Raw genomic sequence first — 17,104 nt, 5'->3', positions numbered from 1 at the left:
AAGCAGCTGACAGTGGAGGCTGGCAGAGCTGAATGCAGATAGGATCTCCATGGGTGAGGTGGGGGAGCTCAAACGTGTGATTGGAGACTAAAATCATTACAGTACGCCTGGTCACTGTGTCCTTGGCTCTTCCGCTGTGCTGAGGCTCAGGCTTTCTTATACCATCACCGTCTGCCTTTCTTCTCTCTCTCCTTCACTCTCGGCAAAAGCTAACTCTCGGCAAGGAGAAAACCTTCCTTCTAGACAGGATCTACAGGCCAGAAGCCACAAAAAAAGTTGTTTCCATCTAGCCTTGTCAAAAGCCAATCCAAGTTTACATGAAACTCTCATGCTGAATTTAATTTGGGATCTTGCCTCTTACAAAGCCTATTATCCAAGACTAGGTTGAGTTGTGTAGTGAACTTAAATATATATATATTTTTTACAAATGCAGCTACATAAAAAAGGGCTGTATATATTCATTCATTAACAATGTGAAGAAGCCCAACTTAAGCTTCAGCAGCAAAATGTTAAGAGGTTTCTTTCTTGCAATTAAGCTTCCAAAGGGAAGAGTGTAATCAATAGATTCATTAAACACAGAGGGACATATTTAAATTTTTTATGTCTGTTATATCAAGGCTTATGGTTTATAAATAAAACCCATAATCCAGATTTTAGAAATAATTGAATACCCCACTGAAATGAATAAAAAACTATGTTTTTATTACAGATATGGAAGTATGCCCATGCACTGTAAAGATTAAGCACTCCTTAATGTGTCATCGCATGGAGACAATCAGTCCGTGACTCTACTGAGGTCTTATGGAAGGTAAGGTTGCCCATCCGTAGCTTCCTCTTGATAGTTCTCCACGGTCTATTGTGTTTAGGTAAGAGAGCTTCACTGGTCAGTCAAGCAGGTATTCATACTTTTTTGAGGAGTGGGCAGGAGCCAAGTCCTGTTCGAAACTGAAAAATGAATTTCCAACATGCTTGTAAGCAGAGAGAAGCATTTAGTGCTGAAGGATTTTGTTTTAGATGGCTACACTGACTTTAGATTAGAAAAATCTCACTCGACCCACATCAGCAGATGGCGTGGCGCTAATCACGACTGACTGAACCTCTTCTGCTCCTCTCCACTCTTCCTCCAGACAATCGGATCGTGATTTCAAATGAAACACAAAGTTTTGGTAACTCACTAAAGGAAGTGAAACTTACATGTGGTAGGTTCATGAAACAGAGAGCGAGGCATTTTAAGTGTTTATATCTGTGGAACCCATTAGTTATTGGTACTCCTGCAAATTCCCTTTCAATTAAAATATTCAAGAACAAAAAATGACCCTCGTTATGGAGGGTAATGATGGCTGTCTATTGGACAACTGTCCGATCAGTCGTCTTTCTGGTGATAAAGGTGCTGTAAAATAAAAAATAAAAATCATTGTTTTTCTCTGTATTATTCAAATTACCCGAGGTTTTCATTTGCTGCACATCTCAATCATTCATTTAAACATAATGAAACACTTTAAAAATGTCACTTTGTGTATGATGCATATATTAAGTGTGTAAGTTTCCCTTTTCCACTAGAATTCCTGAAACAAATTGACCTTTCGCTGATGTTGGTGCATCTGTAACAGAGCTTATCTCTGATGAGTGATCTCCATAGGGCTTTACTTAATCATTTATAAAACATTCATAAGGTCACCTTTATCATGAAGGTTTTTTTTTTCTTGTCATGCAAAAGAAAAAAGCAGGGTTTTGACCTCTACAAAGATCTTATGGTGACACTTGTTTGCACCCAGCTGACATTTTACTTGTGTTGACATCTTGAATCAAACATGATGCTACACAAAGATACACACCTATGTCGTCTTAGTTTCCTCCCTGCAGGCGCACTTTAAAAATAAATAAACAGAAGATCTAAACCTTAAAAGTCTTCTTTTTATTGTTTTGGGTTCTTATCGCTGCCCCTCTCTGCTCCTTCACCTCAGCTGCACTCCTGCCCTCAGGCTGCAGACGGAAAGGAGGCAGAAAGTAAACCAGGGCCCACCGGTCCTCGGTCTCATTGGTTGACTCTCCGCATGGCAGTTTTTGTCCTTGACAATGTGCAGACATGGAGCAGATAATGTTCTGACACCAGAAACTCTAGAGCGGGACCAGATCGACACTTACTCCCTTCTTCTCCTGCTTCAACTGTAACACAATCGGGGTTATGAGGACTGAGGAGCGACATGTGCGTTGTGTTTTTATTGGACAAGTTCACGTGTCTAAAGTTGCATCTCTGTTATTTTAAAGCAAATAACGATTCATCTTATACTCACGGTTGCATGCAGGGACCAGAGTGAAAATGTAATGACACCTATCGGTATAATCACTAACTGTGAACGTCACCCGCGTGCCTATGAAGCTGAGGTTGGCTCAGCTGGCGACAGTTTGTCTCTTGCAGACAATAATAATAATATTAATGTTCTAGAAGCACCTGCTATTTAGCTTGTAGGTGTCTCCAAGCAATGCATGGTGATAGGTGCATTATTTTATTGCTCTAATGTAAAACTGAGATTTGCTTCCCTTTCTCCAGTGTGTTGCAAGGTCAAAGATCTCCTTTTACTGAGCGCGCCTGCAACGACGGGCTTTCTGCAGGAGTCAGCAGCATGCAGGCGGAGCAGCAGCTATAGGAATCTCCCTGCAGCAGCGGAGCATTGAACTGCAAGACCCCGGTGATCTAATCCCTGCAGACCAGCGGGCTTCAAGCCAAACTTCACACTTCAGTTTCACATCAGGCGATAAATAATACAATAATGCAATGGTGAATTTAGTAGCTATTATGATTCATTTTTGTTTTTATTGCAGCTGAGAAACAACCTGCGTCTAATTCTGTTAATTGGGAGGAAAGAAAAAAGTCTGAGATCATAAACGCCATTTCAATGACTTTAATAAGCAAAATATGAAACTTTTATTTTTCCAAAAACAACAACAAAAGGACAAAACAGAAACCAGCCTGAATGCAACAGTTCAATTTTTTAAAGTGTTACTTATCATTATATTTATATATATATATATAAACAGGATTGAAAAGTGTTCCCCTCCCCCCACATCATATAGAAGTAGGTATACATGGAACCGGTGAAAAACAGAAAAAAAAAAAGAAAAAAAACATCCCGCTGCTGCTGCAGTTTCAGTTCGATTTCAACACAGTTGAATCAAAAAAACCAAGATTGTTTTAAAAAATGCAATGACTTTTCAACATGTTTTCAATGCAAGCACCATGCTCAATTGATATGATCTGACACACTTTAATTTAAATCATTAAAATAAAAACTTTTTTTTAAAACTACGCATCTGGCCAGCAGAACCAGAATCATCAAATAATAATAAACCTGACATAAACACACAAACAGAAACAAAACAGTATGACATAACATAAACAACAAACACCGTTTTCATTTTGAAAATTTGCACAACCTGAATCCCTTTTTTTAACTGACCGGCAGAAAAAAACCAGGATAACATAGATCATTAAACTTCATATCAAAAGTTGTTTTATCTAAATATTATCTTTAATTTAAAACTTTTAGAGAGCATGATTTCTAGATATTTAAAATACAAATCACCATTATTGGGCCCAGTTAGAAAGAGCAACAGGTGCGAGTCGGAATGAAGGGATGAGTCATAAAAAAAAATTAAAAAAAAACTTAATTGAAACAATTCAAGTTAAATAAAAACACCATTATCTTATCCTTTTTGAAATTCTGACAGGGAAACTGAGAAGATATCACACTAAAACTGGAAAAAACTGGGCCCATTTTTAAACTTCAGCATGATAAGTGTTCCTGTAGGGAGGTTTTTTTTTTTGCAAAATTCAAAATGAAAACTGTTTAAATCATCATCCAAAAGTGCACTTGACACACATTTTTTGTGTATTTAAATGCAATTAGATAGAAAATGCACTCTTTCTTTACCACGGCCCACTCCGCCACAAATGATAGAAAATAAATCGAAACGAACAATAAATGAAGGGAAAAAAAACCTAAACACAAAAGAAAAGAAGTTCATCCAGCCTCCTCAATCTTGTTGTGCAGTTCTGTAATATTTACAAGCCCCCCCTCCCCGAAAAAAATAAAAATCACAAATCCCCCTCACCAAAACGGCACTGCACCGGCAGTCCTGTGTTAACTTTAAAAAAATGAAATAAAAGGGAAAAAAAGGTGATGCGCAGATCAAAGACATGCTTTTAATATACAGGAGAAGATGAGAATACAAAATAGAAATTATTACCGTACATGTCCAGCATGCAGGATTAATATTTAATGCAGGTTTTTTTTTTTTTGCTTTTATTTCTATATATATTCGAATATAACCAAGCAGGCAATAAATCAATGAAATGTTGCATAAAATGTCACCCCCCACCCCCGCCCCCTCCCTGGTAGACAGGAGTTGAATTTGCATAAAGTGGAGTCACGCTTTTTCCATTTTTTTTTTATTTTTTGGAGAGGGTAAAGAAATTTCGGGGATCAGGTTTGCAGGCTGCGATGCTGTTGGGGAGCCAGGCCTGTTTGTTTCTCTTTGCATAAACAGTGTCGTGAATTTGACAAAGCAAAAACTTCTGTCTTGATCCCGTGGCTCACGCTTTACGCACAGGTAAGTTTTAAAAAGCTGCAGCCTCAGAGGAGAAGAATGTTCAGCAGAGGTTCCTCTTTTTCCCCCAAAGAGTCTCTTCACTACAAGCAACTAATCTACAAAAAAAGTACAGCGACTGATCGGGCTTTGCTCTGCTCTTTGCTTCTCTTTTGACACATGGAGGCATCTGTAGATGGTTATATATGAGAATAATATCTATCTGATTGATTATTCTTCTATTATGAATATAATTTCACTGTTATTAGTAAGAATCAAACAGGGTGCGTGGACTTCTACTGTGTGTTCAGCAGAAGAGTCAATCAAGGCGAGGTGGAGGGAAGGGGAGAGTTTGTTGTAGAAAGGGCGACTCACATGAAAAACTCTGGTGATGAGGGGTTGTCGCTGGTGGAGCCCGCCTCGCGGAACCCGCTCCCGGCCCCTGACCCCGTCAGCTTCTCGCACTTGAGTTTGTAGGCGTCCCTCTCCCGCGCCAGCCGGCTGATCTCTGCCTTCAGCTGCTCCACCTGGTTCATCAGCTGCGTCTTCTCGTTCTCCAGCACGTGCTTCTGCTGCACGCGCTTGAACCTGCACGACTGCGCGTAGCCGCGGTTCTTCAGGGTCCTCCTCTTCTGCTTGAGGCGGATCACCTCGTCCTTCGTGAAGCCCCGCAGGTGTCTGTTCAGCTCCCGCACAGACATGGACACCAGCTGCTCGTCGGAGAAGCGGTCCTCCACGTTGAGCCCGCCGCCTCCGCCGCTGTGGTGCGCGGCCGCCTGGCTCAGGTGACCGTGTGGATGGTGGTGGTGGTGGTGGCGGTGGTGGTGCAGAGTTTGATGGGACTCTGGGGACACTGGAGATGGGCTGTCGGGGTCCTGGCTGTGGTGGTGATGGTGCTGGCTGTGCGGATGGTTGTGTCCCCCCGGGTGTCCGGAGAGTTCCTCGGCGTGGTGCGGGATGCCTCCCGCATACGGATGATGATGCTGCTGCTGGCCGTGTCCGTGGTGGCTGTGGTGGTGGTGCGGGCCCCTGTAGCCCTCGAAAGCGCCTTGCTGCTGCTGCAACTGCTGCTGAACGTGTGGAGCCTGCGGGTGGCCGTGCGCCGTGGCACCAATCAGGGCCTCCACAGCGTCCTCAGGGGTCAGGCTCAGCGTCTGCGGGTCTATCTGCTGGTGGTACCCGCTGTTCGGCATCCAGTACAGCTCCTCCAGGTGGTGCTTCTGCTCTGTGGGGCTGAAGCTGGGCGAGGAGGGCACCGAGCTGCAGGGCGTGCTAATTGGAGTGGATGACACGGAGCCCTGGGGTTGGAGGCGGTTACATTGGCGCACCCCGTTGCGATCAAGCCCGACCAGGCCTTCCTTCTTCACGTCAAACTTCATCAGGTCAAAATCGTTGACATATTCCAGAGCCAGAGGGCTGCTGGGCAGCTCCGGGCCCATGCTCATCTCTGCGCTCATGCTGTTGTCGCGACTCTTCTGCAGATATGTGAGCGTCGCAAACACGGATTTATTAATCAAAGTTTCTTCTTTTCTTTCTTGTTTCATGCAATTGTTCTTTTGGCTCCTCCACAAATCTGCACCGACTTGCTGTAGCATGAAACACCGTGTGATTGGTGGATGCAAAAAGAAAAAAGAAAAAGAAAAAAAGTTGTGGAGAAAAACTTTGAGACGATTGCTCAGCGTGCTGTTTGCGTCATATAGCCTACTTCTGCTGGAATAATCTGGCAGAAACCGGGCAAGAGGTAGAAAACAGTGCTGCCTCGGTGCAACTTTTCTTAGTCCTTTCAGCAGAAGTCAGTTCAAAGAAAAAAAAAACTAAAATAATAAAAATAATAATAATAAATAATAAAAGGAAAAAATACCAGGTTTGCGCGCTGAGACGGGCACCAGTCCACGTCGCAACTTCTTGGTAATCAGTCCTTTTTTTCCTCCATGAAAATCAAGAAAGGAGCCAGGAAGCAAAGCGAACAGAACGTCTGTTTTCCTTTCTTTTTTTTCGCTGAGAAGCTGCTTTTCCAGCTCTGCACCGCAGAGGTTTAAAGACTCGCCTCTCTCTCACTCTCCCTCCACTCTCTGGTATTCAGCAGTCTGCGCTCAGAGCCAACCGACGCTTTATCCTTTTAGCGCACGGTGACGTCGCACTGGAAGGCAGGTTCTATGGCGAGGAGCTCTCCAATGGGAGAGAGAAGCTGAGGATGAAAAAACTGACACAGCCACACGACACGGGAAAGAGAGAGAGAGAAGGAGGAGGAGGAGGAGGCATCTCAGGCTTGACAGGCAGAGACAGTCAGCTGACCGACTTCCCTAAAAGCAGAAGGTGGGAGGACAGAGGAAGAAAGACATGCTTCATTATATGGAGTTTCTTCTTTTATACTGCTTAGGATATTAGATCAATTCTTCAAGAAAAAAAAAAACTGAGTCAACCAAACGTCCAAGAAAAGTTTTTTTCCAGTTGATCAGAGAATCTCATCCAGCTGTTCTGCAAAAGAAACATGTAAGAATTCTTGCGCTGCGTGCGTAAAAGTTTAAAAGGAACGCGTTTTTTTTCCTCTTAATTTGTCTCCACACATAATCACCACTGGATTCATGTCACCTATAAAAAAAAAGTTTGAGGTTAGATTTCCCTCTAATACAAATCATCCAGGCTGTGCAGCACATTATGCCAAACTATCATCTCTCTCTCAAACGGCTTAAAGACGCACATTTTTATTTTTCCTTCGCACAAAGATATATCATCAGCTTCCTTTTAACAACTAGAGTCCTAAAAAATACAATATAATACGCGCGTGTGCATGGTTACTTTGTTTGATGACTTCAAAACCATACTGTCATTGTTGTCAAACATATTTGTTTAAATCACTTAAAAAACCTGCACACACCCACACACATACAAAAGGATGTTATTGCTAAAAAATGCCTTTGGCCTGACCCGTGATTTTCACACACAGATGAATCAAACTAAAATCAAAGGAAACAGGCTCAAGGCTGCCCCTGCGTGGACAATACAAGCACGGATAAGGCTGCCTGAAAGGATGCTGCTGAACAGGGAAATCTCCTTTTAATGTTTTTATCTATGGCTAATTTATCCATTTAAAAGGTCACGTCGTGTGTTTTATAAAAATAGCTATTAATCTCAGTCAGTTGAAATAAAAGCAGACATTTTTTTCCTGCAAACATTCATACGGTTTGATTTAAAACTTTCAGTTCAATTAAGAATGGAGAGGAAAGGCGCAAATGTGGAAATGTGAGCATGTGTCTGTCTTCTTTGCCAAAAAAAAGAAAGTGTGAGTAAATGAGCCAATTTAAAGGATCAATAGGATTATAATTTCGTTTCCAAGTGATATTCACGGCTGAGCACGACCGCGATCAGAAGGTATTGATCAGTCAGGCTGCAGGAGGAGGCTGCCAAAGATAAGAGCCGATAATGAAGGGCTCATTTGTTCAGCCTAAATTCTTAATCACTTTGAAGCAGCGAAGCCCTCCACGAGCTTGCTACTCCACGGTAACCCCGACAAAGTTTTGGCTCAGCCTTTTTTTTTTAACCCTTGCAAAAACTAATCAAACCTGAACACAAAAAATGAAGTAGAAAAAAAGGACAAATATTAGGTTAGAAAATAAATTAGATTTAAGTCTAATGGCTAAAGTAATGTTAAAATGAAGTCTGAAGAGCAATAATAAAATAATCATGTATTTAATAATCAGTTATTAATAATTATACTTTAATCAGTTATGATAATTATTGATAAACCAAAACTACTAATTATTTAACCTGTCATTGCATTTACTTTGAGGTCATTGACTGACTAATATTTCCTCTATTGAGCGTCACTATTTCTAACATTTCACTAACTTTATCCCTGTTATCATCTCCAAGCTCATCACTCTTTTCTCTTCCTTTCCTAACCCCAGAATAAAAAGCACCGTCTGTATCTTTATCAGTTAATTTCCCTCCACCTGCAGGCGCGCTTCCAAAGCTGCAGTTCCAACAGGAGAAGCGCTCAGAGCGCAACGCGCCGCGCCGAGCCGCCCAGAAAACCTTCCTCCTGCGAGGCCGACCGGGCGGCAGCCTCATTGGGTCATAATGCTCTTTGCTATCACCCGACTCCGCCGTCTAATAGACCCAGGCAGGCCTTTCGGCGGCTCTCTCCCCCCCTCCTTGGCAATCACAAGCTGTAATGGAGAGACGAGATGTTAAAAAGCGTCCATGTCAGCAGCATATTGGTGGTTAATGATCTATTAAGTGATCCGTGTGCTTATGGACAGCGAAAAAAAGTGTTGATGCTTGCTTATTCGGCCCCTAATGAGAGTCCCATCCTACGGATTTTAGGAATGAATAACAGAAATAAAATCATCCTTTAAAATGTTACATTTAACAGTTGAGGCACGGATGCTGGAGAGGCTGCGGAGCTCCCCACAGCTCACACCTCTCACACCTATCGGGCCCAGATGGAGACAAGGAGGAGGCCCGCGGTCCGCCTGTCTCAACCGGTCTAAGATGAACGGAGATATTTACTTCTCAGATATTCTATGTGGATTTTTATTCTGTTTCAGGACTTATCCATGCCTGCGCACTTACATCTCATGGATCTAAACTAAAACGTTATCTGTGGATATTCTGACAAGGACTTCCTTTTTTTCTTTTCTTTCTTTTTTTGTGATGAAGAGATATTTCTTTTCCAATTTTTTAATATCTATCGGCCGATTTGGGGTAATAAATGAATCTACCTGTTAACCAATTGTTTTCTGAAATGTTAAAAAGTGGTGAGAGGAAGCCAACACGACAGGCAAATGAAAAGGGATCATGAGAGATGGTGATGGAGCCTCGCTGGAGTGGCGCTTTGATGCGCTTTGACGCACGGAGACAGTGGAGAGATGCGCACAGCCGAAGCGACTGCTTTAACAAAAAACACGTTTTAAGTTGGAAAACTTGCGGATTAAGTTTTTCTACAACTTAATACTTTTACTTTACTCCACAGTCAACTGTTTGGTTTGTTAAATTATCAAAGTACCCTTGCATTATGCTTTGTTAGTTAATTATTTATAGTAAATAATTTTACACTTATACCCGCAGTTATGCCTTTTCTTTGGGTTAATTAAATTTTTACATACAGAGCGCTATAACGTCATGTAGTTAGTTTTTTTCTTCTAAAAATCAAAGTCGAATATTAAGTATCAGTTTATATAACCTAAGCTGCTCTATACTGCAAAAGACTCCAAAGTGATCGATTATCTATTAAAGCATATATTATGTCTGCTTACACAGACAGAACATCTGTAGAAGCTTAAAGATACGAAGTAATATGTAATAAAGGGGGATAAAAAAAAAACGTTTATATGTGAAGAATGTTGATGTAAAAATGTGCATCATTGTTTTTAAAACAACCCTTTTTATTCTTTGCACAGGCCTCAGTTTCATTCTCGGATTTCTCTGCATGGAGGACAGCAGTTCCATCCTCAGCATTCAGTGGGTAAGAAGTTGGCTGCATGCGTTTGCAGGAAACAAAAAAAGGTCTCATTTGTTGTGACAGGGCGCCCCATGTGGCGCTTCTACTCAACGCGGAAAGTTTGATGTGCCTCTTATCCAGTAGGCACATCTAGCTGCAAATTCTGCACTGAATGTTTTTATTTATTTATTTTTCATTCCTGTCTTGAAATGGCAAACAGACACGGGGAATATATAAAGTTGATTGGGAGGCCAGGGTATAATTGTAGACCCTTTTCTTAGATTAGATGTCTCTGATTGGCATGTAGTAAATATAACAACAAATAAATGTCAGTGTGCACTGTACTGGCTTAATCCCAGAAGAAAAAGGACAATAAATCTGTCTTTTGCTGTGGTCATTTCATTAATGTAAATTGCAATGCAGAATATGATAGTTTGGCTTTGTTCCAGTTGGCTCCTCGATCTGGCTTGTGCATGATATTAGGTTTTATTATGAATTGGCACAGTGTGACCACAAAATATAGGCGACACCACAAGAACCAAATATCAGTGTGCAGGCATAACATAATTAAAGGCCGTATTCTTGGTCATGATCACAATTTATATCTGTGTTTCTCCAAGCTAGGGATTGGCTTCTGAAACACCAAAGAAACTTATGTTGTACTGAAAACCTAACTAGAGTCAGTTTTTCCGAACACTTTCATGCTTCCTCTTAAATAGTCTCCTAAATTGTCCTTAAAATCTCTATGACATGCCACTGTTTGTGGACAGTTTCTGTGCATTAACCTGTCAGTCCATACACCTGGGTTACATAAAGAAAGAGTTCAGGCAATATTCTGGAAAATATCTTCTGCACAGCTTATAAAGCACCTGGATGTTATTAAGCTAATAAAGTAAAGAGAGAAATTTAATAGGCCTCAGATAGCTCTGCGCAATATCTAAAGATACTTCTTTGCTGTCAAGCATGCATTGCAATAATGTTTATGACCAGAACTACTTTGTTCTAGTTTTCTGCTGTGAATGGTAACTAGCAAAAGCTACTTTTTCCATGAAAGGCGTTCTTAAAAGACTGTTGGACTCCCAGCAGTCAATGTTGTGCGACTGACATATTTGAGAGTTTTGCGACACAGCAACAACTTGAAGTGCTTTTTTATGTCCAGTAAATGCTCTTGTTCCTCCCTCATTTGGGAACCCACATCGCTAACCTGCTATGTATTGCAAAAAACCTCATCCAGAAGGTTGACTTTAAGATAGACCAGCGTTATTAGTCATTTTTCAACACAGAACCTTCTGTCTGGACGTTCCCTAGTCAATCTGAATTGTCTGATATACAAAGAAAAGTTATTGAAGGCTTAAAATATGTGCAAAAGTGCAGACAAAAGGGAAAAGTTGGCGTATAATGCAGACAAAAATTATTGATCCGACCCCAGGACTGGGTCAGGTAAACCTCTTAGATGGAAAGCATCTTGTAGAGAAATCATAATCAAGGATTTATCTTGGCTAAATTTATCTATTAGTTACACACTTGACTAACCAGATAATAGCCTAAAAGAGGCATTTATAACACTTTATGTGCACTAATGACTGCATGTCTGAATTGATTGTTTTCTTGATATTTGACTCGTAATTTTAAATGTATTTTAAAAAGAGTCTCTGAATTAAGTGCTTTTATATGCCTGTTATTATCCTGAAGATACTATGTACCTAATCTGGAAGTCATGCCTGTTGTTTCCAAGGTAAGTCAACATGACAAAGTTGTGGCTAATTTCCCTTTAATTAAATTAAAAATCTAGAAAAAAATATATATTAGTATTAATAATCATATATTAGCAATATGTTTTTGCATTCATTTAAGTGCTTTGTTATCTTGAAAAAGTTATATAAGCTTAATTCAAACAGTTTGTTATATCAATACATCCATAAAACAATCATCTAATTACTCTTCTTTTTCCCCTACATTTCTCTTCTCTCATTCCACGCTCACTCTCCTTTCCAGATGACCTCGTCGCCTCTCGCCTCCCTCACCCTTCTCCTATGGTCCCGGCCCTGGCCCTGCCCACCCTGGGTCATTTATCATGGGCCAGGAGGGGAGCCCACAGGCCTGCAGGCCTCTGTCAGCCCCTGCAATCGGCTCATTGTGGCTCCCAGCAAACAAGTGTAGGATCAGCAAAAGTCTATTAAAGCCTGGTGGGCCTTTCTCAGCCAATTGGGTTCGGGTCAGTGAGCTGCTCTCCTTGCTGCTCCGAGAGCTCTTTGTGTCGCCGCCGTTCACTGACACAGATCCCCACAAGATTAATGATTTTTAGCAGCCATTTGGGTTTCATTCACAGGGTTCTCTCTGTCTTTCCTTTTCCACCTTTTCCCTTTTCTTGAGTTCTCTACCTTTTCCTCCAACCTCATATTTCATCCATTTTCCTTATCTCCTAATTTCCCAATTCTGCATCCTTCCTTATTTTACCTCTCAATATCAAGAAGTCATCACTGTACTTATAAAATATGTCCATACAACTGTGTCCCATTTTCTCTCAAAGTTGCCCTTGATATATAGATACTTTTTTGCTTTAGTTGTTTAAGAAGTGATGGACTCCTCTGCCATAAATCCTAAGGACTTTTAGAAACCAGATCTACTATCCACATTACTGCACCGGCAGGTTTCCCCACACTGTCCCTCAAGAGGCTCAGAGTAATTTGAAATCCTAGAGCCACTTCCACAACTTCCATGTTGTCATGTTCTCAGTGTAGTTTCCAGTAATTACTGCAGGTTAAGTGCACATCCCGGAGCTCAGTGGAAGCAGCTCAATCCCTCACCTGGGACATGACTCAGCAGAGTTCAGGTCATCTGGCCATTTCTCTGACCACTGGACCACACCCCAACCTACTTTAAACCCACAGGACAAGCACTATTTATGAGCGGCGCGCATTTACTTCCATCACGTAATGTAATGGTAGTTTTATTTACTGGCTCAACTGTTTGCATAAAGACAGGTCCAGACTGATGTGTGTTTCATTAGAACATTACAACTGATACATTACACTTTTCAACAGTAGATCTTTAAAGTTTTTCTTCAAGATATGTTTTTCATTTATAATATTACTGGCTACTGTTAATGTTTCTCTCATTTGTTCCTCAGTAATCTTTTATTGCTAAGACTCAAGGTTTTAGTAAATTAAAATAACACTGATTTAGATTGTCTGGTGGATTAGTATTCTGAAACACTTTATTATGTGTTTGAGTCGAGAGTTTTGAATTTTATGAAAGCCAGTATGAAATACTTTTAAAAAATTGATAAAATGGAATATTTGGAGATGTTTCTTTGCAAAACAGTTCAGAGACACAATATGCTTTGCTCATCTCAGAATAGCATTTGTTTTGTTTGGTTAGTGATTCAAAAACTTGGCAATAACCTGGTTATTTTTGTAAAAATTATGGTATTACTTATTCAACCAGAGATCTAAAATGTTTTTAACTCCTATTTAACTTTTAATCTTTAGAATAGGCTGCTTATACACAGACGCTTCAGTATCCTGAATCTAACCGTTTCAAGTATAATGAAGCATAAAGTGCTTTCTAAAGTATTCTCCCCCTTTGAAAATGTCCCACATTTTGTCATAGTAATGCCACAAATTTAAATTTATTTCAGATATATGAAAAAGTAGCTCATTATTGTGAAAAAATCAGTATAGGAAAAATGCACCCGAAGGAGTCATAACCTAAAATTTTCCAAATACAATCCTTTAAAGATTGTCTTTAAATTCATGTTTAACCATTTTTAGGAGAAAAAAAAAAAACAGCTCACTCTGACCCCTTTAATATCACCTTTTTTCACAAGAATCTGACTTTTGTGTATGTGCATTCATAAGGATGTGGTGTTAGGGGTGTTAGCAGTGTTAGCAGTTTGCCATGGTTTGTTTGCCATTATCTCCTGGTCCCTAACACAAAAAACATTTAAAAAATTACATGATAAGCAACACTTGTGGATTTTCTGCAAGTTAGTCACTGATTGTAGGAAGCACCTTTTGGTGGAATAGAGATGGGCGTGATGAAGGCAAGGCAGGCAATCAAGGAGTAGAATCACTTGTCTTCACCAGCATTGTACATCTAAAGACTCAGATTAACACCATTCATCATTTTGATGTAAAGCCCTCCACTGTAACTCTGGGCATACGTTTAGAATCCTTCCTGTTTGAAGGTGAAATATTTCCTCTGTCTGGGGATTTTTCAGGCTGCCACAGGTTTTCCTCTCACAATAGCTCTGGATAAACATTGATCACAAAGACTCTGACCAGTTTCCTTGTTCATGCTGACAGATTCTCAACATTAGAATGATGCCACCATAATGTTTCATAGAGAAGATAACACATTCCCCTATGTGTTTGCTCTTTTATCTATATGACTTCGGCAAACAGTATATTGAGCACCCTATAGCTTTATTTAAAACTATGGCTTTCTTACCATTCATCTACAACGTTGTTGTTTTTGAGTTACAGGAACTACAACTATTATGGCGTTGATTTCTCCTAGCTGACCTGTGGATCTCTGCAGCCCCTCCATTTACTGTGGACTTTCTGGTGTTTGTTTCCGATAATGCTCTCATTTTCTGGACTGTCAGTTCACATAAATGACCTTGTCTTGGTCAGTTTGCAGTTTTGCTATGTCCTTTGTCTTTCATCTTTATGGTGTTGTTTCCATGGTGGATTATATTCATGGATTGATTATATTCATGGGTATCAAAACTAAGGCGCCAATAGAATACAACACATACATGCCATACTTTTCACGTTTAACATACTTCTGAAAGACTTTAAAAGCCATGTTTTGTTTTTTTAGGTTAAAAAAATCACAGTTACAATAGATAATAATTAATAATACCTGCTGTAGCTGTGTGGGCTGTTCAGTGGAACAGTGGGTAGCACTGCAGCCTTGCAGCAAGAAGATTCTGGGTTCGATTCCCGGCCCAGGGTCTTTCCATGCAGACCCAGGGTCTGTCATAGTCCAAAAACATGACTGTTAGGTTAGTTGGCTTCTCTAAATTCTCCTTAGGTGTGAGTGTGTGCATGAAGGGTTGTGTGTCCTGTTTGTGTCTGTGTTGCCCTGCAATGGACTGGCGACCTGTCCGGGGTGTACCCCACCTCTCGCCCATTGACTGCTGGAGATAGGCACCAGCACCTTCCGTGACTCCACTCAGGACAAGCGTGTCAGATAATGGATGGATGGATGGATGGATACTGTAGCTGTATATGATAAGCACCTCTTGCGGATTAACTGAATGCTGATAACAGAAGGCATAGTAAAGGGGTACCAGCCCATTTACAATGCCTGTAAAAACCTGTCAATATTTCAACAAATGCAAGGGGCGAATACCTTGAAGGGCACTATATGTGTAAGAACAGTTTCTGATTTTGAAGTTTGAAATGACTTAAGTGAATCTTTTACCATATTAGTCTGAAAATATTAGAAGTAGTGGTACTTTTAAACTGTTAAACACAGCTGCAGCTAATGTAAAGATTCAGTCTACAGAAAAAAAATCTGAATGTAAAAAATTATATCTTTTCCTGTAGAGGGCATGTTTTAAACTCATAGGTTATGTTTTTATTACTTATAAATGCAAATTTTACACTGACAATGTATAGTAAAGCATGTGTTCTTGTTGGGAGGGCATTGTGCCTGTTCTTAAAAAAAAATCAAGAAGAAGATTTCTATGGAGTAGCATCAGTGAGGCAGCCTTAAACTCCCAGTTTGTTTACAGCATGTCTGTTTTAAGCCTGAATGGATGAACCCTGCCAGCCGCTGTGTCCATCCACCTGCCCTGTTTCCTGTCTGATTAATGTTCTGCGTGTGTGTGTTTGTTTGTATGTGTGACTCTGTGTAAATGGTTATAGATGGGACAACACCACCACACTGGCAGTGTGAATCATTACTCACACAGATAGGGAGAGACCCAGGGCCAAGAAACCCCTAACACATCCTCCATCGTCCTGTGCAGACACAACCCCCCCATCCCCCACCCCATACATGTTTCTTTTGGATTAATTATTTTAAGCCTGGCATTTCACTAAATCCTCCACTCTTTATTAGAATCCTGGACCCTTGGATTCACCTGTATGGGGTAAGATGAGAGACATTTGTTCTTTGAATAAATATTACTTTTGACAAAGAATCCATACATTCTTTCTGAACTCAGAATATGATGATGCGAATGACAGGGTTGAACTTTTTGGAAAAGTCCAAGTGACAATTGCTGTGGCTTTGTAGGACTGTCATTTGTTAACTACCCAAATTTAAGATAAATGAAAACATAACTGTGGAAGTATCCATAAATCCATTCAAAGTGTTAGAAAGGATTATAGACTTCCATATGTTAGGTTCATTAGTAACCAGAAGCCTAAAGGTGCCAAATCAGTCCGGACAAACAATAATATGTAATTATAACCAGGAAATGAATGTCCAGTGATCAGAATGTTGTGGAAGTATCAGATTCTGTGGCACATTAAGGAAGGTCTTTTGGTGTGATTCTTTAAAACATTGATTCTTGTTGAAACTGACCAATAACTGGAAACAAGAGTCCACACTGAAACACATTCGCTACTGACACTCAGCTTGGTTTTCTTATACTTTATTACTTTTGGCTTTATAATTTCAAGATCTTCTTCCTAAATTTGAATTTTACATTATAACTAGCTTGTATTGGTATGAACAATGTTGGTAAGAATGTAATTCTTATCTACCGTAATTGGTTCAGATTTAAATAAAAGGAAAAATCAAATGGCTAAAGCTATATTGCTGAACTGCTCTGACCTATATTGAGTTGAATTAAATTGAAAATCTCAAATATAAATTAAAGTATTTGCACCAAAGTGACGTTGAGATTTATTGAACTGAACTGATATCCATATTTATGTTTAAAAATATATTTATTGTATAGTTGTCTGTATCTAGTGCATTTGCATCTGCATTGGATTGTCAATGTTCTGCTAATTCCTTATGTTTTGTTTTATAATGGATGGATGGATGGATGGATGGATGGATGGATGGATGGATGGATGGATGGATGGATGGATGGATGGATGGATGGAT

The 17,104-nt window shown here is 40.1% G+C and overlaps 1 protein-coding gene across 1 annotated transcript; it reads right to left on the bottom strand.

Moving 5' to 3' along the window:
• Positions 1 to 4,442: 4,442 nt before the first annotated feature.
• Positions 4,443 to 6,417, bottom strand: LOC107087611 (transcription factor MafB-like). The gene has a single exon (XM_015379280.1). It carries the CDS (start codon positions 6,180 to 6,182, stop codon positions 4,959 to 4,961), a length of 1,224 nt encoding a protein of 407 aa, XP_015234766.1. The 5' UTR covers positions 6,183 to 6,417; the 3' UTR covers positions 4,443 to 4,958.
• Between the last annotated feature and the right edge of the window lie 10,687 nt (positions 6,418 to 17,104).

This window comes from Cyprinodon variegatus, unplaced genomic scaffold, assembly GCF_000732505.1.
Source record: "Cyprinodon variegatus isolate N-32 unplaced genomic scaffold, C_variegatus-1.0 Scaffold188, whole genome shotgun sequence".
Lineage (NCBI taxonomy): Eukaryota > Metazoa > Chordata > Actinopteri > Cyprinodontiformes > Cyprinodontidae > Cyprinodon > Cyprinodon variegatus.
The sequence above is the reverse complement of the archived record's forward strand: the minus strand, read 5'-3'. Positions and strand labels throughout refer to the sequence as shown.